General features: G+C 39.9%; 1 protein-coding gene across 3 annotated transcripts in view; it reads left to right on the forward strand.

The window, feature by feature from the left end:
• TOLLIP (toll interacting protein) overlaps positions 1-24,695 on the forward strand; it is a 34,120-nt gene extending 9,425 nt beyond the window's left edge. For 2 of the 3 annotated variants that reach the window (XM_081213307.1, XM_081213309.1), the window contains exons 2-7: positions 5,143-5,292; positions 6,427-6,609; positions 8,605-8,757; positions 10,184-10,274; positions 15,539-15,559; positions 21,308-24,695. In XM_081213307.1, the coding sequence (XP_081069433.1) occupies positions 5,143-5,292; positions 6,427-6,609; positions 8,605-8,757; positions 10,184-10,274; positions 15,539-15,559; positions 21,308-21,522 (813 nt within the window). In that variant the 3' untranslated portion in view covers positions 21,523-24,695. The remainder of the gene's footprint in view (positions 1-5,142; positions 5,293-6,426; positions 6,610-8,604; positions 8,758-10,183; positions 10,275-15,538; positions 15,560-21,307) is intronic. The other variant, XM_081213308.1, reaches the window with a different exon arrangement.
• Positions 24,696-24,901: the final 206 nt, after the last annotated feature.

Raw genomic sequence — 24,901 nt, forward strand, 5'->3', positions numbered from 1 at the left:
AGTTTGTGGCTTCATTAACAATCTAGGGTGGCATGAGGGTCTGTAAAATTACATGTATTACAGATAACCCAGTTCAACAAACGTAAGAGATGGAAATACAGTGGTGCCTCGCAAGACGAAAAGAATCCATTCTGTGATTCTCTTCGTCTAGCGGTTTTTTCGTCTTGCGAAGTAAGCCCATTGATGGATTAGCGCTATTAGCGGCTTTTAGCGGCTTATCTGCTGATCGGATCAGCTGATAAGCGGCTTAGCGGCTTAGAAAAAGGGGGGGGAGGGAAAAAAACCAGCAGGAACTCGCAAGACATTGTCGTCTTGCGAAGCAAGCCCATAGGAAATTCGTTTTGCGAAGCACCTCCAAAACGGAAAACTCTTTCGTCTAGCGAGTTTTCTGTCTTGCGAGGCATTCGTCTTGCGGGGCACCACTGTACATACAAGATGTTTCTAGTTCTAACTAATAGGTGAGGGAAATGCCTTTGATGTAAATGACAGCACAAATGCTATTTTTACAACTCAAGTAACATAGCTTTGAAAAAAAACATAGTTCCCTCATGCATTTAAAGTATCAGATTGGAGACATCCAACGTAGACTGCAGGTTTGGAGCCTTAGTACTATAATGCCTACTATAAATGCCTACTCAGAACCCTACATTCACCAACTGGAGCCGGGTGCAGATTTGTGGCAGGGTGGGGGACATACACTTAGAACTGAGCTACAGAGTGTATCGAAGCACATTCTCAATCAAGGAAGTTGTTTTTAGTAGTAGAACTGAGCCATTACACATAAAAATCCATTCCTAGTTTCTCCTCCTCCTCGCCCAAGATTTCTTCACTTCAGCAAACAAATTTAAGGGGGTTCCTTTTTTGTTGCAGTTGTTTAAAATGATGGGAGATTAAGCTTTTATACTTATGCTGCCAGTCACCCACATGTAAGGTAATAGAGCCTCATCTATCTTCTGCCCACCTTGATATAAGGTGCTGCTTTCAGTTCTCTGCAATTTTCAGAGAACTCTGGGGATCTCTCTGCTGCTGTGCACCCTGCTGTGCCAGAGGGACAGGGACAATTTCGCCCGGGGAGTAGATTTATGGAGGCTTAATCTGAAAAGACTTGTAAAGTCTGCTTTTCTAGGTTTTATCTCTGTGCGTTGCTAGACAGGTACACTCTGTATAATCCCTGCTGCTTTTTGGTTGAAATTACTGTTTGGTGTTTTGTTTTTTTTAAGCATGTATGCATGCTTCAGTTGGAGCTTAGAAAAAACTTGGCTTGAAAACTCTTTAAAAACAAAGTTCATTGCTCGTATTTAGAACTTCAAAAAAATATGCTGCTGTGCTCTTGTGTTCAGCTAGTGGAGTGAGAAGGCACTCAGCTTTTTAGGATAATAAGTAAATTGTAATTTTAGAAAATAGTAGAGGTATGTGGCTCGGGGATGTATTAGTACTCTGTGTTACAGGCACATTCAATAAGTATTAATAGGATTTATATTTCACATAATATTAGCAGTGCAGTTGGGGAACTCAATCCAATAAACAGAACCCTCTCAAAATACAGAATAGGATGGTTTTGAGATAATAAGGAAAGAGTTATAGTGTACAGAAGAGGACTTCTTTTGTGCATCATAGATCCGGTTTTGAATGTGTGCACAAACATAATCAGTATGAAAATAGTTTGGATCATAATATAAGTTAACTAAAGCAACTTTGCAGAAGCATATTTTCCTACCTGTTCTATCCTACCCCCATCCCCAATCTGGGCAGCCATCTGGGTAATGGTGGCTGGGGCTGAAGAGGTGCTATTCAGGAGGGATGGTCCAAATCAGATAGAAGTCTGCCTGATTTTGGACAATTTCCCCCTCCTTCAGCAGCCTCCTTCAATTAACTTAACATTAGGCTGTTTAGGATCCAAGCTGTTGTTGTTGTCTTGAATGATCTCACTGTGTTCAAATATTATGTTTGTTTAGTGTTATGCAAAAACAAGTGAAAGTTTTATAAATAAATAAAGGATTCTCCTAAGTTGTATCCTATTATCAGTTGTCAAATTCAGAAGATTCAGTTTTGGTTATAATCAAAGATATTGTGGTGTTCAGATTTTGTGCACTTTAACAATAGCCTATTATTATCATTAAAAATACGCTTATATACCACTTATATACCACTACGCAGCTGTGGTGTCTTGCTTCCAGAATGGACTTCAGCTCACACAAACTTCTTCACCCTGCAGCCGTCAGCAACCCCCCAACCAACATTTTGCTGGCACAATATTGGTTTCCACCCTTTGTCTCTTACCCAGTGTACTGTACCAAATCTATAGCACTGTGTACTTTTTTATTCATCTTTATTCTTAACATTAGTTTCTAGTCAAGCATTTGCATATTGTAGGACAGTATTCTTCATTAGCTGAATCATCAGAAAACAAGATGTTCTAGATCCAGCTGTTTGGCAGGCGGTAAAGGGTGATACGGAGTTAATGCAGGACAATTTGTTAGTGGTCTGTTTCCAAGAATGATTCAAAGTGGTGATTTTAACTTTTAAAGCCCAAGGAACTTGAGGCCTGGATATCTTAAGTACCAACCCCCCCCCCCCAAAGCCTCCCCATGCATTAAGATCTGTCTTGGAGGCTCTTCTCTGGATACCATAGGTAAGAGAGATGGTGACTGGAGACATGGCCATTTCAGTAGTGCTGTCCTGACTTTTGATTTTGTCCTTGGTGAAGGTTTATTTAGCACAGGAAAAACTCCTTTCCTGGTTATGATGTTTGCAGTTCTTGCATTATGTCTTATTTTGTTATAGTGTTCTAAACTGATTTTATTGCTTGCAAATTTTAACTGGTTTTGTAAATGAGTTGCTCTGGGAATTCTCTGGATTAAAAAATACATACGTTCAGATAAACTTTAGTTTTTCAGACACTTTTTTAGGGACAATGAAAGGCATACTAGTAATGGATGAGGAATTCAATACTATGCTGCTGGTGTTATAGTTGGTCATAGTGTCAATGTTAGCTGCCAGGGGGAAGTTGAGGAAAATCACTTGCAAAAATGTTTCCTTTTAAAGGCAAGAATGCTTTTTCCATTACAGAATCCACAACATATTGAGTTGTCTTTGTATGTTACTTGGGTTTTTTTCATGCTCAGCTGTGATATTCTTGATACTCTTGAAGGAGCCCTAAACGAGTCTTTGTAGGACAGCAGTATTCCTCCTCTTGAAACTTCTTCAGTGCATTTCAGCTCCTACCAGCTGCATTTAATCTTGCTGCGGTCCGGAGGCAGAAGTAGGAGCTTCTGCTTCTGCTAATTAAATTTTATGTTAACTCCTACACTTCAAAGATGTTATCTTGGAGAACATGAGTAGCTCTCTGCCATATTAAAAAACTGTAGCCCAAGGCCTATATATCCCTGGAAACGATGCTATTTATGAAGACATGTATTTGAGTTGAGAACTCTAGGGTAGGGTTGCCATATTTCAGAAAGTAAAAACCAGGGCACCGAAGGTTGTTGAGCTTGCCTGTTACGGTTGTCTTTTGTTAGAATCCCTAACATGTTACCTCATTTAGTATAGCAAAAGACTGGTACAGTGTTAAAGTAGGCTTTACCTATGATCTACAGTTTTAGAACTCTTTGCACTGTGGAATATTAAATAAGCACAGTTTTCTACCTTTCCTTTATGTAAGAATCTTGCTCATGTGGCTACTTCAACCCTTGTTTCTAAATTTACTCTGTAATCAGAATCTTGAATTTCATAAATGTTGGTATGTGGGCATGTCAATGAGCAGGAGTATTGCAGACTAAAGTTTCATATGAAAAAAGGGGTTGAAATTCTGGTGCACATTTGTTTGCATAATTTTCACAAAAGTAAACATATATTGTAATCCTTCACTGTATTCCCCCCCTTTCATAGTAAACTCTGTCCCCAAATTGCAGCCACTTACCATTTACAGATTCCTTTCTATAAATAAATGAAAATGGTTGGGGCAAAAAAAACCTACAGTACCAAGTAAACCAACTGAATATTACAAATGGGAGAACTGACCCAGAGAAGTAGGTAGCTACTTTCCTTTTGAAATATACCACACATAGCTTTATTTTGGGGACATTTTACTACCTCAAGAAGTATTTGAATTTGGCTTGGGGTAGAAAAATACCCCCTAAAGTTTTCTTACTTTCTTAGTTTTTGTTTACCATGTTGGGGTAAAAAGAGCAAACTTATTGAAACAAGCAGATTATAGTACTCTCCTCCTGTCGCAAAACACATGTACCTTTTTTTGAGACCCAAGCTACATTGTAGGCACACTTTGTTAGAAAATACTCCACAAAATTTTGTATCTGGGTTTTTTATTGGATGACTTATAAAAATTCATCTCATTTTTCTTTCTTCCAATCCTAAAGAGGCATAGCCAGCGCTTTTTCTCTGGGAGTACGCAGGGGTACGCATACCCCTAAACATTTTGTGAATCTACGTTTGGCCTCATTGAGGGGCAGTATTTCAATATGAGTAGGAAAATGAGAGTACCCTTAAACATTTTTTTAGAAAATAAGTACTGGGGATAGCTAACAGTCACTAGCCACGGTTAGATAAATAGTAAAATCAACTAAACTTTATCTTTAGCAGTTAAGGTTGCTATACGTCCAGACTTTCCTGTACATACCCAGAATACTACAGTCGGAAGCAGAGTCCGGGTGGAAATCAGCAACATGTCCAGGAAAATCCAGATGTATGGCAACCCATGTCAGCAGAGTCATTTTTGCCGATTTCCTTTAAAAATAGTTCGAAAATATCAAATATTTTTGTGATCTTGCCCAAAAAGCTCAACCCTGCTTTAGCTCTTCAAATTCTCAAATCAGGTATTTCCCTGTTTCATTGATGTCCTTTTTACCTGGGGCTTGGGAGTCCTAATCATAGTGGTGTCAATTTTCACAATATTTATTATTAAGAATTTCTATTTCAGAAGTCTAAAAGAGTCAGTTTTGCATTGGTTGTACATGTCTCATAATGCACCCAGTTCTTCTTGGCAGCTTATGTTGAAGTGTGGTTACAAAGTAGATTGGGGGATACTAGCGAGTTGTGAGTGAAATATATTTAAAAGGACCAAATAGGAGATTGCAGGGTGGAACAAAGAGGATTATATTTTTGGTTTATGTGTTTCTTGTACAGGTGTATATTGGTGAACTTCCTCAAGATTTCCTTCGCATCACCCCAACTCAGCAACAGCAACAGATCCAATTGGATGCTCAAGCAGCTCAACAATTACAGTACGGAGGAGCAATGGGTACTGTTGGGAGACTGAGCATCACTGTGGTGCAGGTATTTTGAAATGTACATGTTAGATGTGGCACATGTTTACATTTTGTAGATACCTGGGATGTAGTGCTAAATACAGTGTTCGACAGTGGAATTTGCTGCCAAGGAGTGTGGTGGAGTCTCCTACTTTGGAGGTCTTTAAGCAGAGGCTTGACAACCATATGTCAGGAGTGCTCTGATGGTGTTTCCTGCTTGGCAGGGGGTTGGACTCGATGGCCCTTGTGGTCTCTTCCAACTCTATGATTCTATGATTCTATGAAATACAGTGTTGTCATAGTTATTATGCACAGACGCTGACAGTAGCTTTAAAAAGAGTATCACTGGTTCCTGGCTAATAAGCAGTTTGCATTGATCTTGCAGGGTACAACTAACTGCATACAGTTTTCACTTGCTATTTATGTTCAGAATTGCATGATTTCAGTGCATATTAGTGTAATCTTCCTATGAAACCACTCATCAGCATCTACTGTGAAGGCAGTATATAGGAACTGAGAGAACATGTGCTGTCCATCAGTAGGTTTTTCATCATCTAACTTCGGACATTTAACATTTTTGTGGTGGTTTTGAAGTGCTTATTTAGAACATGAAAAGTTTTAGTAGCTCTGTGGTGATTTTGGAATAACTGGTTAAATGTAACTGGAAAATATTTAAATGAAAAAACTTCAAAGATTTTGGAGATTCATTATCTAAGGTTATGCTATTTTTGTCTATGTATACCTTGAAAATGAATGCAGACTTTGTTCTCACAGCAAATAAACCCTATGAACACTTAAGTCAGTTGCTAACGGATTACAAAAACCCCTAAACTAAATTTGTACAAATAAATCAATATTAACATCTTTTTATTATGGCTAGCATTTCTACTTGGACAAAGTAGATCTGTAGTGTTGTGGGCAGAGTGTGTTTAAATGGAATCATTGCAGATTTCATTTGAATTGAGGCATTGTAACTCATTGAGCAGAATGCCTTAATTTGAATCTTTATTCAGATCTACTCTGTTTACAAAATTTTACTTCTCAGTGGTTGATATCACCATTAATATGCTGATTGCAACTAAAAAATGTAGACACTTCAGTCTAGGAAGGTGCATGGAAAGCTAATAACAACATTATTAATTTCCTTTGTCTACTTCCTTAGGCAAAATTGGCAAAAAACTATGGCATGACACGCATGGATCCATACTGCAGAATACGACTTGGCTATGCTGTCTATGAAACTCCCACAGCTCACAATGGAGCCAAGAATCCCCGATGGAACAAAGTTATTCAGTGCACTGTTCCACCTGGAGTGGATTCTTTCTATCTGGAAATATTTGACGAGGTAAGAGCATTAAAAAAAACCTTGATTTTAAAGAGGTTGGCTTAGGGGAGGAGGGTTGTTTGGGGGGCACAATTAGTATGACGCTTCAGTTCATACTAATTGGAAACATTCTCTCTGGGCCTCTACAGTCATTTTTGTTTTTTGCCCTTTATCCTAGGTAGTCTGTATTGAGAGCTGAGCCTAAAAAAAATACGGAACCTTTGTCTGCTTCCTTAAGCAAAATTGGCAAAACACTATGAAATCTGTATCGTTGTGCTTATGGAAGGGCTTTTGATCTCTTCAGTGCCTCTGCTAATGGGGAAAGGAGGGCAGGCAATTGCTTCCAATTCCAATTCCCCCACCAGCCTACTGTGCCTCCCAAAATTAGCTCCAGATAGCAACTCTAACAGAAATTATTTCCCTTTCACTATAAATGCAAACACTTCATATTATCAGTGCAAAAATATAATGTTTTCTTAAACATAAAAATCAGTTCATGCTTCCATCTGGCAGTTACTTTTTTCTCCCAAACTAGGTAGCTCCTAGTTCTCATGCTGGTAATTCTCCAAGGCAATGTTTCACTTGCTTGAATTAGGTTTATTTACTTTAGAGCATGGGTGAGAAGCCTCTTGCCAAGTTAGGCTTGTCTCACCTTCCAGTGTAGCCCCACAAGGCTGCTCTCCCTTGGCCACACCATACCCACATGTCATCGTTGACTTTGAGTGGGACAGAAAACTGGAAAGAAACAACCAGGAGCCATAGAGTGTTTTCCTGATTACAGTGGTACCTCTGGTTGCGAATGGGATCTGTTCCGGAGCCCCTTTTGCAACCTGAAAGGAACACAACCCATGTCTGTGCACGTGTGGGTTGCGATTCACCGTTTCTGTGCATGCACATGACGTCATTTTGCGTGTCTGTGCATGCATGAGCGGCGAAACCTGGAAGTAACCCTTTTCGGTACTTCCGGGCCGCTGCGGGACACAACCTGAAAGCACGCAACCTGAAGCAAACGTAACATGAGGTATGACTGTATTCCTCTGTAGCTCTGCCCATCTGTCAAATGTGGTCTACAGAGGATTGGCCATAATTTGATCTGACCTTCTTGCTGAGAGTGATTCCCCACTCTTTCTTTAGAGGCTTTAAGTAGCCTAACTGTGTGCATGATTGTAATGGTTGTAAAACAAAATCTTGAGGTTGCAGCCAGTGGTTGAAAAAGCCCATGGCAATTCACACATCCAATATTTTCCCTTATCCTTCTTCTCCCTGTACCTCCCCAAAAGCCACTCTCGAAAGTTGGCAGAACTACTAAACATTTGTGAATGGTGTTGCACAAAGCTATAGTAGGAGGAGGAAGGGAAGTAGTTCCTTTTTGCTTTGTAATCATTGGATACAACCCTTGGAATTCCACATCATTTTAAAATCTCCTTATTCAGTTCCTGTTTGTCTGTTTAATTTATAATGACAGTAGAAAAAGTTTGGCACTGGTAAGAGTCTTCGGGCCAAATTCAGCTAACTAATCCTGTCAGCGGAAAACCACACAAGGCTTTCTGCTGGTGCAACAGGGCTTTCCCCCTGCCTCCCTGCCCCAAATTGACTTGGGATAATCCCTAGAACAGCACATTGGTGGAGAGAGGGCAGATCGTTTCATCAAACAAGCAAAAATGCTTGTGCTGATGGACCTAGGCCTATCTGCTCAGCAATAACTTGAATTGACCCTTTTAATTTTATATTAAATCCACTATGTTTGAAGAAATGTTACTTTCCAGTTCTTGTGTTTATTTTTCTGTCAATCTTAGTGCTCCAAGTTATCCATGAACCATGGTGTTTCTCCTTATGAGTGGATTAGGAAGGACAATTAGCCTACTTTTGAAGAACAGATGAGAACTTGATTCCATTGAAAGCACAATTATTTTAACTTTAATGTGAAATAGCAAAATTTTAAAACTGATAGTGACACTTACGTTTCTGTCCCTTTAAATTCCTCCCCTCATAATTACCTAAATATGTATCTTTCAGCGAGCATTTTCAATGGATGATCGCATTGCTTGGACGCACGTTACTATTCCTGAATCACTGAAACAAGGAAAGGTAGAAGATGAATGGTATAGCCTGAGTGGAAGGCAAGGAGATGACAAAGAAGGAATGATTAATCTGGTCATGTCTTATACGGTAAGTTAATTGACAATAGTTGCTTTAGTGCAGGAGGCAATGAGTTTGCTGACGAAATGGGGCAGAAAGAGGCTTTGTTGGAACCCGAGGCATTGAACTTCGGGAACTTTATATATTGAACTACTCAAAGTCTGTTTGATACGTGAAGAGAATAGAGAAGTGAGTAGATAACATGTAAAGGTGTATCAGAATTAACAGAACTGTGTATTGAAAACCAAGATTAACAGAATTGAATTCATAAAACATGGTCCATAGGGTGTCCTGACTTTTCCTAGAGATACCTTTTGAGCAACTCCTTTCACAAAATCTCCAAATTACCTGGAAATTTTTTATCCTATTAATTTTTTGAAATCACTTTTGGAAATTTTGTAACTTAAATTTGAAATGTAGAGCAAGTGCATCATGTAACATATCATATTAAAGCCCATGTAGTTCTGAAGAGATTGGTGTTTTTAGTTTTGATGTATCTCAAACCTGGGCTGAGCCTTTAAGGTTTTTGTGTTGTCCAGCAAAACCAAAATAATTGCAAATTTTTGGAAATTTCAAACCCTCATAACGTGAAAATGGGATAAGATAAAAAAAAAGAGATTTAAACTTAGTTTTGATTATTCAACAAGTGTACAAAATATTAAGAAAATTGGATGATATGAGTTAAAAAAGTTGGATCACTTGATATAGAATGACCCATTGTGTCCAACTAAAAATACTGTGTGTGTTATGGATAAACCTTTGGGAATATGAATATATAAGGTAATTTTTTTATGAGAGAGAACAATTATTAATGATGAAGGGCACTGAAGAGAATTTTGCTGATGGTCTTCATGTTTTGTTTCTAAACTGGGGAATGATATTTTTCTATAGCAAAATTTGTGAATGAAGCTTATTCCAGTCTCTCACATTGCGAGAAGTAACAGTGTGCAAAAAGCAGGGTTTTATCCAGAAGTGGTTTGTCTGTACAATTCATTGTGCAAGTACTTGCATAATGTAGCACAATGTCTTCTGTTTGCTGTTGCACACCAATTCACAAAGCAGCAGCACTAGCAGAATTTCTTCTACTTTCACATTTCTGGATCCGGGCCACAGAAATTATTCTGAAGCTCACTATTGTACCTCTGAAGCTCAGTATTGTACTCTGAGTGAAACAGTGCCTAAACTGCCTGCAATTTATCATAAAAGCATAACTTGATTTGAGCAGATGGAACTCTCTATTTATAGGTTATTATAGTTCCTTTGAAATGTCTTTTAATTCAATGGAACTCATTTAATTTTCCTGGGATGTGTTGGCACTTACTGACTTGTGCCAAAAAGTTGCTTCCTAGCCTTTGTATGGCAGGACTTAAGTGTTTTGTGCATTTTCTTGCTGCTTTGTTTTGTACCTAGAATAATTTTCAAATACTCATTTGTTTTGTTACCTTTTGATATCCAGTCCTTACCAGCTGCCATGATGATGCAGCCTCAGCCAGTGGTCCTGATGCCCACAGTGTATCAGCAAGGAGTTGGATATGTGCCTATAGCAGGTATGCTACTCCTTTTTCTTTTTAATTTGAGCTTTGAAAAACAAGTCTCTTGGAAATTGCTAATTTAAAACCAGAGGCAGAGTCAAGCTCTGTTCTTTGAAGTACCCAGCATTTAAAATCAAACATTCAGTATGAAACTATAATTTGGAGACTAATAAGGCACTTGCATGCTCAAGCTGTTTACAGATTTTCACAGAACTGAAGTATTTATACAGCTGTCAGTGTGGCTACATTTTGAACAAGCCTTAGTGAGCCTAAAACTTCAAATTCTCTTTTTAAATGAACCACAGTTTAGTGTGTTGTCCAGACCCAATCTGTGGTTAATCTTAGTTATGGTTAGTGGTAACAAGCCAGCTTCATTAACTGGGGTTTGAAGTTGACTTGTTTCCACTAACCGTAGCTAAAATTAGCAACAGTTGTTTGGCATCAGAGAACACAGGAATCTACATTTAATCTAAAGTACCGTATATACTTGAGTATAAGCCAACCCGAATATAAGACGAGGCACCTAATTTTACCACAAAAAACTGGGAAAACCTATTGACTCGAGTATAAGCCGGTTCACCACACCACAAACCTGGTGGTGGTGGCAGCAGCGGAGGAAGAACAAGCAGCCCGAAAGGGCTGATTTCGGGCTGCTCGTTCATCCTCCACCACTGCCAACAGCAGCAAAGGCAGAGGAGGAGAAAGGAGCAGCCCGGAAGGACCCTCACTTGAGTATAAGCCAAGGGGGGCTTTTTCAGCATAAAAAATGTGCTGAAAAAGTCGGCTTATACTCAGGTATATACGGTTCTTGCTGTAACCACCATCAGCTAGCTGATCAGCGGTTACAGGTAATGCCTCTGAAGTCTGTTTAAGGGAAGTTGTTTGGATGCATACTGCATCCTCCAAATGAATAATCTGCAGAGATAAAAATGTTCTATTTGGAGGAAATACTTTGAATTCAGTCTGCTTCCTCTAAGCAGAGAAAAAGAGCCCCCTCACTCCCTAGTGCAACCAATCCCAGCAGGGCTCCCTGTTGACTCAGATTAGGTGATCAGCACTGACAAGGAGCCCTGCTTGCAGAGGAACAATTGGGAGTTCTTGATTGGCCCTTTGCTGCCATGGCTGTACCTGCCCACACCTAGTGTGGTTTGTGGGGGGTGGCATTGCTGTCCAAGTTGGACCCATCCTGGCCTATGTAGGCCCAGCAGCCAGAGGTTTCCCCCACCTCTGGTCAACCATAGTATCTGAATTGGCCCAGTATGTGGTACACACTATTTTTGGCCAGACTACTTATACAGGTTTATGTAGTGCTTCAAACAGTATCAAGTAAAAGCCAAAATAATCTGTTTTCAGTGCCATAAGTATTGCTGTGATAGAAGCATGTGTAGTTTTTAATGTGAATGTCACAGGCCTCCTGTTGGCTTGTATTCATGAAAAGTTTCACATCCTCCCCCTCTCCTTTGACTGGAACAAGTTTAGAAATGTTTAAAACATTTATTTCCTCTTTATGTGAAATAATGGATGTTTATTTGCATTGCTCCATATCTGCACATGTACATGGTTGGTGATCAACAGTGAAAACAACTCCAGCAGTAAAATGGATTAAACCGGCAGCTTGCCTTCTGGTCTATTGATTTTCCTAGTATTTAAAATTATGTGGAAGTAGTGGGCTGTGTTTAGGGTACAGAAAACTGTGTGAATGCAAGCTCTCCCATCCCTCGTGCACCAGAGTTCTTGCCATGCCATTTAGACTTGTACCTCCATAGTGAGGAGTTTTCTCCTATTGATCTTCAAAAATTATTTCTCTCCTTATCTTGCATTCCCTGTGCTACTGTACATAAAAATATTTAGCCTTCTATAAAAACAAATTTTCAACTCAGTATCCATTATGGAGTTGGGATGGCAAGATGTCAGCTTCTTCAAAGGCTGAAGCTTTATGACATGTCTCACCAATATGATGATGTTCGACAAAAAATTGTGACTAAGGATCATACTGAAGTGCGTATTTCATAATTTTTTACTAAAATGTTTTTGTTGGGCATGATTTGTATATTCAAGCATTTCCCAAACTTCTGATAGTTGAGACTTTATAGCCTCTCTGTCTACCTCCTTTCTGCCCCCTTTCTACTTTTTTTAAGTATCAAGTGAATGCACACAAGATAAATGCATGTGAGTTGCAAGCTTATTGTACACGGTAATAATAGTGATCAATTTAAATCAGTCATGCTATCTTTCTAGCTATGCTAGCATAGCACCTGTACTATGAAAGAATTCCAAATTTGCTGATCACTTTTAGTTTATCAGGGCTATTGTCACAATTGAAGCTTATGTGACAGTACATATGTTAGTCTCTAAGGCAGGCATCCCCAAACTCAGCCCTCCAACTGTTTTGGGACTACAACTCCCATCATCCCTGTCCACTGGTCCTGTTAGCTAGGGATGATGGGAGTTGTAGTCCCAAAACAGCTGGAGAGCCAAGTTTGGATGCCTGCTCTAAGGTGCTAGACAGTCTCTAAGACTGTCAGTTTGATGCTATGCTATGCTATGCTGTAATTTACCTGTGTATTTGCATGGTTATCTGTCTATATATTATGATGGAATAAAACACTTTGAATATTTCATACCATGGCATTCAACTTTTTGTTGGTTCATTTAGCCAAATGCCTTTTAAATTCACTTAAACCAGGGAAGGAAATGGCCCATGGGCTGTGTTGGGCCCTTGCTCCTTTATCCCACTAAGCAATTTGGGGGCAGGGGCGGGAAGACTGAACAACCCTAGCTGAAGAAGTTAAGTCATCTCTGGCTTCATTACTAATCAAATACATCATATTGCTTTTAATTGGTGGGTATCTTTCATTCATAGTTTCACTTTTCACTTAAAAATATGGGGTGGCACTCAATGCTGGTAATACACAAACTTGACCCATTGAAATCATTAGCCTTAAATGACTTGTACATGTATTTCAGTGGAGCTACTCTTGAGTATGACTAACATTGGATGTCATCTCTGGTCATTAAAATGATTAGTCCATTGTGGAGCAATTAATTAGGAAAATCTTTTTTATTGATCTCTAGAAGGAAATGCCTTTTTCATTGTACTTGTTCTTAAATGAAGGCCTTAGCTCCAGCAACTAATATATATTTTGTTTAAAAAGTTTTTTAATACTGAACAATTGGCTTCAAGCCTTTAAATATCTATGGTATATTCTACCCAGTCTTTAGAACCCCTTCAATAATAAATCTTACTTTCAAAAACAAACTGGTCGTTTGAATTTGACTGCTGTAAACCCAAATTATTCAATCTGCCAGATGTGATAGAGAATGTCTCCCTCTTACTTCTACTTAGCAACTTGCAGTATTGTAAAAACAAGGGCATAACTTTGTAGTATTGCAAAACTCAGTTACCCTATATTTTGATGAAATGAAGAGCAGGGTATGTACATTGTCTTGCATATGTGCATGGAGTATTTCTGCAGTGAATGAATAAATATTACATTGCCGGTAGCATGTATTTTATCATACTTACAAAGCTTCAGTAGTGTGCTTCTTCAAGCCTCCGTTATGAATGAGATCCAGATGTCCTGTTAATAGCGCTGCAATCTTTATTCAGCTTATGCATTGGTGATATTCCTCCTCTGGGTGTCTTGTTACAGCGAATAATATAGTATGTATCAGAATCATGTAGTCCATATTTGAGAAGAATGGTTCATTGCTGTCTAGTTCTTAGTATGATGTACAACTTCATTCAGCCTTTGCATGGTCTGTTGCAAGGACTGAGAAGTGTAAAAATTTCTGGCACTTTCACAGAATTTAGCCTTTTAACCTAGGCCATGGGTAGACAGTGTGATGCCTTCCATATATAACACCATAGACAACAACACCTATTGGACCCAGCCATTATGACAAGTTGTCACTTAAACCATATTGCAAGATTGGATGGTACTCTGCTTGATTGCTGGGAAGATGTGGTAGATAAAGCATACAGAGTGGTTGAGGTTTGGCTTAGGTTCTAAAATAAGGAAGAAAGAGATACCACATGGTGAGTGAGAAGTCTTAAATTGATTTGAAAGAGTCTTGATGCTGACTGATCTGTGTGACTGCAGACTTAGAGACTGGACCTAAAGATCAGATTCTGTAGAGAGCCAAAGGCTTTTGCTGATGAAGGACACTTCACTCATAGCTGTGAACTGCAAATGTGTGGCTTTGCAGTTGCCATCAATTAACAGGGTGTTTGTGATCTAGGAACAGGATAAGATTCTATCACGCTGAGGAAACAGATACTTAGCAGCGGGGATATAGGCACAAAGCGGTTAGGATTAGTTGTACCTTGGCAGGAAGAGTAAACAGAGATGGACTGAAAAGGGGCTGTGCTTTTATTTGTAAAGAAGTGAAGAGATACCCTGTTGTCCACCCTCTCTGTTGTGTGTGTGTGTGTGTGTGTGTGTGTGTGTGTGTGTGTATACACACACAAAAAAAAGCAGTGTGTGTGATGGATGAAGTACAGAATGTCATCTATTCAGTCCCATTGTCTCATCATTTTCAAAGGTTTCAGCAATTAATTAGATAAAATGCATCTTCTAAAATTCTGTAGTACATATGCAGTAAAAAAGTTGGACACCAGGTGTCATCATGATCTTCCAGCTGTAGACAGCGATACCTAAATTGTAATATGTATTTAGTTATGTTATTTGTAGAAGTTAGGTTTTCCACATTCGCAGGAGGAAGTCTAAGAAGTCTTTATTCTTGGATAGTAGAAATGGTTTTCTTCTAACAATTTTTAAAAACTGGAATTATTTTTTGGATCTCGTAACCACCCATCAAAGTAATCAACTTGAATTGTGAAACTTATTCTTCATGTTTGGTATTGTTGGAATCTTACTTCCCCCATTCCTTTTACCACATGAAATATAAGGGTGGCTAGATGTAAAGAAGTGGGCTTATGTGTGGCAGGAACTAGGACGAAAGGAACGCTGATATTATGGGCAAGAAGAGAAATAGACAATTTGGGACAGGATTGTGTCCATAAAATGGAAATGGTGGACATTACTTGATCATTTCACAGGATGTAATGACATTGGGTAAGTGTAGATCACTAGATGTGTTAGTGAAAATATTCATAGGATTGCATGTTGCTGTTTGAAACAGCAGGCAAAATCCTGGCATCTAAAATCTGTAGTGTGTCCGAATTCAATCTCCTTGGAGGAAATTTCCTAGCATTAAGTAGAATAATGCCTGTTTTCCATGTTTTATTCCTTTCCCACACTTTCACCTGTCCTCAGGGCTTGAATACTTGGCTCTGGGTAAGTCTTCTTAATTCTTTTTGCATCCCATTCAGCAGGAACAAGAATTATGCATGAGATCATGCAAACTGCTTTTTATTTGTATGCAGTATGTTGCAATACAAGAAATTGCAGGTGGATGTCACAATACACCAATTTCAGAATTATTTCTTTTATCCTATGTGATTTCAATGGGAAACAAAAATGTGTTAGAAAAATGGAAGGTAGTTCTTCATATAATAACAAATTTTGTTATTACAAATATTAGATTTTGTTATTACAAATATTAGGTTTATTTATCTTAAAGTTGGCAGAAGTTTCTCTCCAAACTTTCCATTAGTGTTCTTGATGACATTAATATATATATTAGCATTAAGTTGTGTGTCCTCACTTTTTCCATACTCATCACTCCCATCACCTGACAGACTTACCCCTGGAAATTTGTATGACTTCACTTATTTTTAATAAAAAAAATTGCTTGCATTTGCAATAAGGCTCCAAAGTTTAAAAGTTATTTATCACTTGTCTTGTGAATTTGAAGGAGTCTGAACTTGTGCACTTTTGAGTAGGAAAGGGATGAACCTAGCAGAATTGTTTCTACCTTAGGGAAGAGATAGCTGCTGTCAGAGGACACGCAGTACAAATAATCCTTGAAATAAATTAAAGTAGCTTTTCCATGCTTGTGGTCACTCTTTGAAAGGAGGGCTAGTGCCTGACTTTGAAAGGAGGGCTAGTGCCTGACTTTGTGAACTAAGAGGTGATACCTCTAGCATGTCTAGTCCCTTTTGAACATAATAACAAAAGAAAGGAATGTCAAACAGTACCTTGTCTTCCACTAGTCTGTACCATTTTTATATGTTTCAGTACACGTTCTATGTTCAGGACTTGCCCTATGCTGTTTTCAAAGATGACTCCTGTTTCGGTTGCAGAAAAGGCTTTTCCTGAGCAGGCGTGGCATTGGCACAGAGTTGTCAAAGTAACCATGAATTTCTTACATTTCTCCTATGCTAAATCTGGGCCTAGTTCAAGTGAGAGCATGGCCAATTTAATGCCCAAGCTTAACTGTTTCCATTTGCAACCATTTTACCTTGGTTCTGGATTTCTGTGCTGAGGAGGATGGTGGTTATGCTACAACACCAAACAATCTTAAAATTAAAAGTTGTAAAGCTGTGGAAGGGCAAAAATCATATCCCATTGGGTTCTCCAGTAAACCATCTTGCCATTAATTTGCTTGCCTATTAGATTTTAAATCATCTGCTTTCATCTTTGCTTTTGATCAATTGCTCCACAGATAAGCTCAGTTTTGAAGTGTTATCAACCTGGCTTTTCGAAGCCGCCTAAAGACAGATTGCATTCACAAAACTGCCACTGGGTACTTAATGTCCATTTGACTGTGATCGAACGTACACACTTGGTCAATATGTATCAGTGACAGATTAGTTTTTTATCAACTTGGGGGCAGGGACGAAACCTGCTAATTTGCTTCTTTAGAAATAACTACTTTAAAGTCAATTTCATCAGGGCTACCCAACACTGACTGTAATATGGGACTTGTCAATTGCCTCTGAGGAGATCCTAAGCTCCAGTACTATCTGGTTTATTGCAGCAGTGATTTGCAAGTCCTATTTGTCATGTTGCCGTAAAAATGGGGGGGGGGGAGGAGTGCAAGCTACTTAGGCTTCATTCCCCCTTTCTCCTTTGTAAAATGTTGGTTGTGGCCCATAGTGCAACACAGTATGACTTGAAATCAGTATCTGAAGAAGTGTGCATGCACACGAAAGCTCATACCAAGAACTAACTTAGTTGGTCTTTAAGGCAGTGTTTCCCAACCGGTGTTCCGCGGCACACTAGTGTGCCGCGAGATGTTGCCTGGTGTGCCGCGAGATGTTGCCTGGAGGGAGGCGGGCGAGTCCAAAAAAGGTTGGGAAACACTGAAAAGTTTCTCTTTCAAAAAGGAAACGTGGGTTAAAGCGGCGACGCCGCCCCCCACTCACTTTCCTGCTCTGGCTTCCCTAACAGTTTTCCGAGTTGCGTCACTGGATCCAGCCCCCTTTTCCACAGGTGACACGGGGCTGGAGGGAGGGAAAGAGGGCTTTACGTCACGCACAAAGGCAGCCTCCTAGAAGCGCTCTGGGCCGGCGCCGTTTCGCCGAAGGCGCCGGAGGACCCCCACCCTCAGCTCCTTCAGAAAGGAAGCCCCGCCTCTCGGCTCCCTACGAGGCCAGCCGCTGCACGCACGCGCCGGCTCGTCATCAGCTCCGTCTGTTTCCAACCCCCCTGCTCGCCTTCGCGCGAGCTCAGTCGGGTCCCTCAGCCGAAGAAGCGGAGCCTCTCTTTGCCGCCTCTTCCTTCTTCCCCGGGTCTCTCTCCGGTTTGGGGCCTCCCCCGCCGCCGCCGGCCACCTCGGCCCCGCCGCCGCCCCCTCCTCCGCCCGCTATCGCCGCCACCACCACAACAGCCGCCGCCGCCTCAGCTGGGCCCATGCCTGCCGGGAGTGGCGGCGGCAGCAGCAGCGCCCCGGTGCCCTTCCCTCACGGCGGCGACCCGGCCCTGAACGAGCAGGAGCAGGAGCTCAAGCGGCGCCTCAAGCGGCTCTACCTGGCCGTGGACGAGCAGGAGACGCTGCTGCCGCGCTCCTGGAGCCCGAAGGACAAATTCAGCTACATCGGCCTCTCGCAGAACAACCTGCGCGTCCACTACAAAGGTAGAGGGACGGAGGGAGGGCGAGGCCGAGGCCGCCGCCACCCCCAGGCCCCCTCCGCCTCTTCCTCCGAAAGGCAGGCTGAGAAACTCCCAGGGAAGCTCTGAACGTCTCCCCCGAAACCGTCGGGAGGCTTCGGTTGTTGCCTTTCTCCGCCGAGGTCGGTGGACCCCGAGCCTAGGCTTCCTTCCCGCACCCCGCTTTCCGAAGACCGCACACCAGTTGGGCCAGTACATATTCCCCTCCCGTGACTGGAGCGGAATAGCCCTTTCTCTTCTTCCCCAACCCTTGTCGTTGGAGGAGTCCCTCAGTCCCTCGCTTTGCTGCCTCCTCCCCCCCCCACCCCCAAAGCTTGGAGGTTCCCCGGCAAGGGGGAGGGAAAAAAATTGAAACTTACACTTTCGTGCGTCCCTCCCGGCGTGACGCTGCGCGCTGACGTCACGGGGCTGTAATGGTGGTGTGCCTCGAGATTTTTTTCATCAAACAAGTGTGCCTTTGCCCAAAAAAGGTTGGGAAACACTGCTTTAAGGTGCTCCTGGAAGGAATTTTTTTATTTTATTTTGACTATGGCAGACCAACACGGCTACCTATCTGTAATTGAAATCAGAAGGAGTATTGTGACATCCTCACTGTTAACTGCAGTATAAAAATGTCCAGTCAAGTGTCTCTTTTCTCGTTTAGTAAAATGTTCAATGTCCAGAATTTGGGAGCAGGCACAGGGTGGAGTTGGGGGATATAATGCAACTGTTAGCATTTTTATCTGTCCTGGGAATTATCTCTGACCTCCATCATAGGTATTGACAGAAGAAAGTCTCTAAATGATAAAGAAAGTATGGAGCAGCATTTTAAGTAAGATACAAAGATGCTCATGAAAGTTAGATTCCACCCTCCTGTTTGTAGCATTTGAATGTGTTCCACTGATAAACGTTGATAGCTTTGACTTTTCCTTAGGAAATTTTGAGGGGGTTAGGGTACTGGGATATGAAGGCACTTGACTGTACTAGAATTTTGTTTTCAATTATGCAGTATTTTCTTTCCACTTGAATACATTTATTTTCAAGACAGTTTTCATTGCTTGTTTGTAAATAGCCAGTGTGCATTATCAAACACATTGCCATTTTTGCATTTATGTTTTATTAAATGCCAGTGCTTATGCCTGAATGCTTCTTGCTGCAGCCATGCTGGTGCATTGAGACCAAACCTGTTTCATAACATTTGAAATGCATCCTTTGTAAGTAGGAAATAACATCCCATGAACAACTCTGTGTACATTGAAATACGTATTATTCAGTACTAGTGTTGATCAGTTTTAATTCAGGTAGGTTATTTCATAAATAATTGAAGTGTCTGTCTTGTGATAAGAAAATAATTTTAATGTTACTTTTACTTTAATTGGCAACATTGATTGTCAGATTATTAGGAGCTTTGTTTCTTGCACAGAATGAAAATCACAACAAATTCAGGTATACTACTATTATTAGCCTAATCAAATGTCATAAATAATAGAAGAAAGCTTTTAGACTCACACAAGTGTACTCTTAAGAACTGAGTTGTGCCAGACAAGAGTATACAGTCTAGAGCTGGGTTGGGAAACTGGAGCCAGCTGGCAGCCAAAGCTCCTTGTTTCCCCTACCCATCATGGGCAAAGTATGAGAGGCGAGCTTACCCACTTGTCAATCTCTTAATGTCAGGTGATACATTTTTGCATAATGCTGTTCACGCACCCCTTTGAGGAACTGCTGATTGTTGGTACTTGCATAACTGTCCACAGAAGTGGGGAGGATCAATGGGTCATTGTGCCTTGCATAATGATGTATACAGAAGCTCTGGCGATCCCCTAATGGTTAGCACTTGCAAAAAACCATATTTGCCTAACTGTGTCTACCTGACCCACACTTGATGTCATATATGTGGCCTCGGCCTGCCAGCCACGGATTCCTCACTGCTGATCTACAGGCTTGTGCAACTTTGGATGAGGTCACATAATAATCTGAAGAATTCATCATGGACTTTGGGCAGTCTGGATTGCAGCTAATTTGAATATTATATTATACATTTTCTGCAACTTCAACAGCTTCTCCCAAATAGTTTTCATAATGACCTCTTCTCACAGTCCTGATAGTTATATTGCATTTTGTCAACGATGGAGTTATCACCTAGTCTATATGGTGACTAAAAACAAATCAGTTAATTTATACATTTGATTTGCAATCAAAAGCATTTGTTCTGATTTTTGCTTTTACTGGCTGTAACGTCAAGATGGTAGGAACACCTCTTGCTAACAATATCAGCTAGTGGAATCATTAACATCTTGTGTCTTCAATATCATTATTACCTCTCCAATAGTGCAAATTGTGGCTGATACTGATGCATTTATCTGTGGTTCAAGGTTACCTTTTTATAGCAAAATCCTGTTCACTATCTAAACCTAAGGTTAGGGGCAGGAATTGTATTAATAGGATCCAGCGTGAAATATTTAGGAGGCAGTATTTTCTGTTCAGGGGTGCCTGGCGTGCTGTGGTCCATGGGGTCACAAAGAGTCAGACACGACTAAACGACTAAACAACAACAATTTTCTGTTTAAGCACAAGCACTGCATGGGACTAACCAGGTTTTCAGATTTTTGGCATTAGTAGCCAGTTTTTAGGTGCTTGGCAACTTCCAGTCTTGTAAATAGCTAATTTTCCAAAATAGCAAATGGGCTCTTTAATTAAAATAGTTCATTCTTGTGGGTGTTTGTCTGTGATTTTACATCTAGAACATAATACCATTACTAAACAGGAAGGTTTTAACCCACTAAACACTTTGAACTTGTGGAAAGTTAGGCCTAAGGGTCGTATTAACCTAGGGATGGGGAATGTTTGGTCCTCCTGATGCTGTTGAACTGTAATTTCCATCATCTCTGGTCATTGATGCTGCTGACTGGGACTTGAACAGCATCTGAAATGCCACTGGTTCCCGTCTTAACTGTGCTTTAACTCCATGAGTTTGATGGTATTTGAAAGCTATTTCATAATTTTTAAAAAATACTTGCCAGTCTTCCTCAACTGTCTCTCTCTATTTTCCAGGAATGCCTACCGTTTGTAACCCAGGCATGGTACCTGTGGCTGTTCCACCTCCCGCTGTCAACCCTCAGCATGTATGTAATGAAGAGGATTTAAAATCTATCCAGGACATGTTCCCTAACATGGACAGAGAAGTAATCCGTTCAGTGCTAGAAGCCCAGAGAGGGAACAAGGATGCTGCTATCAATTCCTTGCTTCAAATTGCAGAGGAATCTTAGACCATCTGCTCATTTTCCATCTTCATTGTTACCCTTACTTTTGATTTGCCAAGCCCAGGGATTTAGGTAGAGGAAGAATTTCCTGAGAAAGCATCCTGTCTGAGAGATTGTGTTCCCATTTTGTTGGTGGTGGTTGTTGGACATTTGCACATTTTGTTTTTACATATGTTCTATAGAAATCTCAGCCATTTTTATTAATATATCAGTTCTGTCATGTATGGCTGCATTGGTTTGAGAGGTGGAGTTGGAGCATCTATGCTGCTTTTTTTCCTTTCCCCATTTTGGAAAACAAGCACACACAAGCTTATTCACCTAGTTTTGACACTATGCATTATGTTGTCATAAGAGATAGCGTATAGGTTGAGTGATCACAGCAGACTACTGTTCAACAGGGGCTTTTCTTAAAAGTTCCCTCCTTCTGTCAAAATAATATTTGTCTGAAAAGTGATTACACAGTGCCCTTCAGCAGGTTCAGCAATTTATAACAATTCTTAGTATAGACAAACTGGCTTTCCTGTAACTTTTGTGATCTTTTCTAATGAGAGATTCCATTGCTCAACCTATTAATCGGGCACCAATGCAATATATTTGTTGAGTTTTGTTTGTTTAGAGATAGCTACTCTTATTGGATGTGCTGCTGTGCATCTGAAATCTGAAGTTAATTGTTTCTCGGGCCACAGTAGCAAAGACTGGAGGAACAGGGTTATTTCCTAATATGCTATTGTGTTTACTTGCACTGTCCTTGCTTCTACATTTGTGAGACATTCAAAAAGATAAAGATGAGAAGATTTTATACTTGGGCATTAAAATTTGGCATCACATTTTAATAAATGTCCTTATGATCAGTTACCATAAAATAATAATAATGCTTTAAAAGAAATTTTCATTTTTCATCCATAATCATTTGTTATGGATGAAATATTCTATTTTTCCATTTTGAGAAAAAAAAATTCAAGGCATAATACCAGTACGATATACACAGTCATTACTCATTGAGTACCAGTTGGCCTTAATTCCATCAAAACTGAGGCATGTGAAAAAATCCATTGTCACAAATGAGGCAAACCAAATTTAAAATACAGTCCCAGTATGTTGGAAGAGGGGAATTGTACATATTCATTGTGTATTGTTAGACCTGCAGAACTTTAGAAGAGGACAATTTTTTTCTGTTTAATCAGTTCCTTTCTTGTTTGGCAAAAAAGCAAAGTAATGCACTTTAATATGCACATTTTTTCTAAATGTGCTGTTTGGCTTATTGATGGGTTTAAAACATTTTAATTACTTTCTGTAATTGCCAGCCATACTTTGTACTTTCTCAAGTGTTTGAACACAGTTCAGACTCTCACATTGGTTGTGACTTTTATCACTTTGGAAAAAAAGTGTGCATGTTTTTGCCCCCCCCCCCGCCCCCAAATTCTTGCTCCGCTCCTGCAAGCATTCAAAAAATTGTCCACTAGAATACTTCATCATATCATCATAAGTACTCCTGGCACAGTCAGCTTATAGTTCAAATATTTATTTTTTTAATGATTAAAATATAGGGGAGGAAATGATTTTTAAATACAGTACCAAAAATTTGTGTGTTTTCTTTCTGTTTGTTGCTTAAAACGTATGTATCCTTCCATCTAGCTAGCAGACTTGCATCTGTGAGCATTTATTCCCTCCTCCACCTTCCTATCCTTCTGTTGCTTTTTAAATACATGAATATAATCTGCTGCAATGTGTGCATTTTACAACATCCTCTAGATCAGTCTTTAACAACTTGATGCCCTCCAGCTGCTTTGTATAACTCCCAGCCAGCATGGCTTTGGGCAGTTGTAGTCCAAAACATCTGAAGGCACCAGACTGGCAAGGGCTGCTCTAGACCGAAGAAGCTTGTGTGTCCATCAGAAAATTAGCTTGGATACTTTCTTCATATTTTACAATACTTTCAGATCAAACTTTTATCTAATGGCATACATTGTCAGTAGCATCATAGTACAGGTAAGTCTTGTGGTATTTGTGAACTAATATATTTTGAGAACTCAGACGTACTCAGCGGAAAGCCTGGAATAACAATTTGATGTTTGGGAAAATCTGCTGTAGCATTATACCCATAGAATAAAATGGACTGTGTAGTTCTAAAAAACAACATCCAAGTACTTAAATAGAATTATTATTAAGATTATTCTGGAGATGGTTTTAAAGGGTTTCTTTTAATTTAGGGAAGATCCTGAATTGTAAACGCAGTGAAAACAGTTGAGAATGCACTTTCACAATAAAGACATAAATAGGAATGGGAGTGTTATGACTAAATTCAGTTTCTGGAAGGTACAAGAATATGAGACCTTTGAAAAGTCTGGGAAGCTTTAGTAGTGGTTGTTAAGCTGCATTTTTAAACAATAGTGCAGAGAGAGCCATCGAAGAACATGGGTAGTAAATAGATTGCTATTAACATGTTCCTCTATCATGAAGAAAACAATGACAACACACAGTCCTGTATTAAATTAATGTCCTGCATTCAATGACTACTACGTATCATTAAAGTTGAAAGGGGTAATTGCAAGCATGGCTACAGTTATATGCATATCTTTTCTTGATAACTACCGGGATTTCCCCTGATCCTTCAAACATGTGTTTGGAAGTAATCCCCGTGGATTTTAATGAAATTTGCCTTCAGATCAATGGGAATAAGATTGGGGTGCAAGTTGCTGATGTGTGAACTGAAATGCACTAGTCACCTGTTAAGTAAAAGAAATGCTGTGCGACGCACAATTCTCAGTACAATTTCTCATATGCTCCGTTTAAATGAACAGCATGTTCAGCTTTGTGCATCTGGCACAGCATTCCTCCACAGCCGGAAGAACTCTGCTGAAGACTGAACTGGTATTCGCACTAGCTTCAAACCTGCCAAGGACCTGTGAGTGGGTTAAATACAGGAATATTTTTGTCTAGCTAGATGCTTGCCACCTTCTTCTCTACTGCTGTGTGAGTGTGTGCTGATGGTTCCAAGTGTTTCCCTTTGCAGATATTATTGCTTGTGTTGACTGACCTGTAATACTGTATAGAGGATGTTTTGCTGTAATAATTCTGAAGACATTGTTTTTTACTGTATTGAGGTTCAGATGTTTGTCTCTTGCATTGTAAAATATTTTATCCCATTCTATCTAATTTAATAAATGTGTACCAAACCATGGGAAAGTGTTTGTTTTTAATAGGCAACATTATGTTCCAGAGGCAAGGAATTATATTAAATGAAATGTAGACAATTTTTAAATCCAGCTATTACTCACTGAAGCTAATAGGACTAACCTAAGTCTGTTGCTACATTGAGTAAAACACAATCCCAAATATTGTAGGCCACAGAGGCTTTCCTGGTATTTGTTTATACTTAGTGGAA

Source organism: Podarcis bocagei (genome assembly GCF_964188305.1).
Source record: "Podarcis bocagei genome assembly, chromosome: 1".
Lineage (NCBI taxonomy): Eukaryota > Metazoa > Chordata > Lepidosauria > Squamata > Lacertidae > Podarcis > Podarcis bocagei.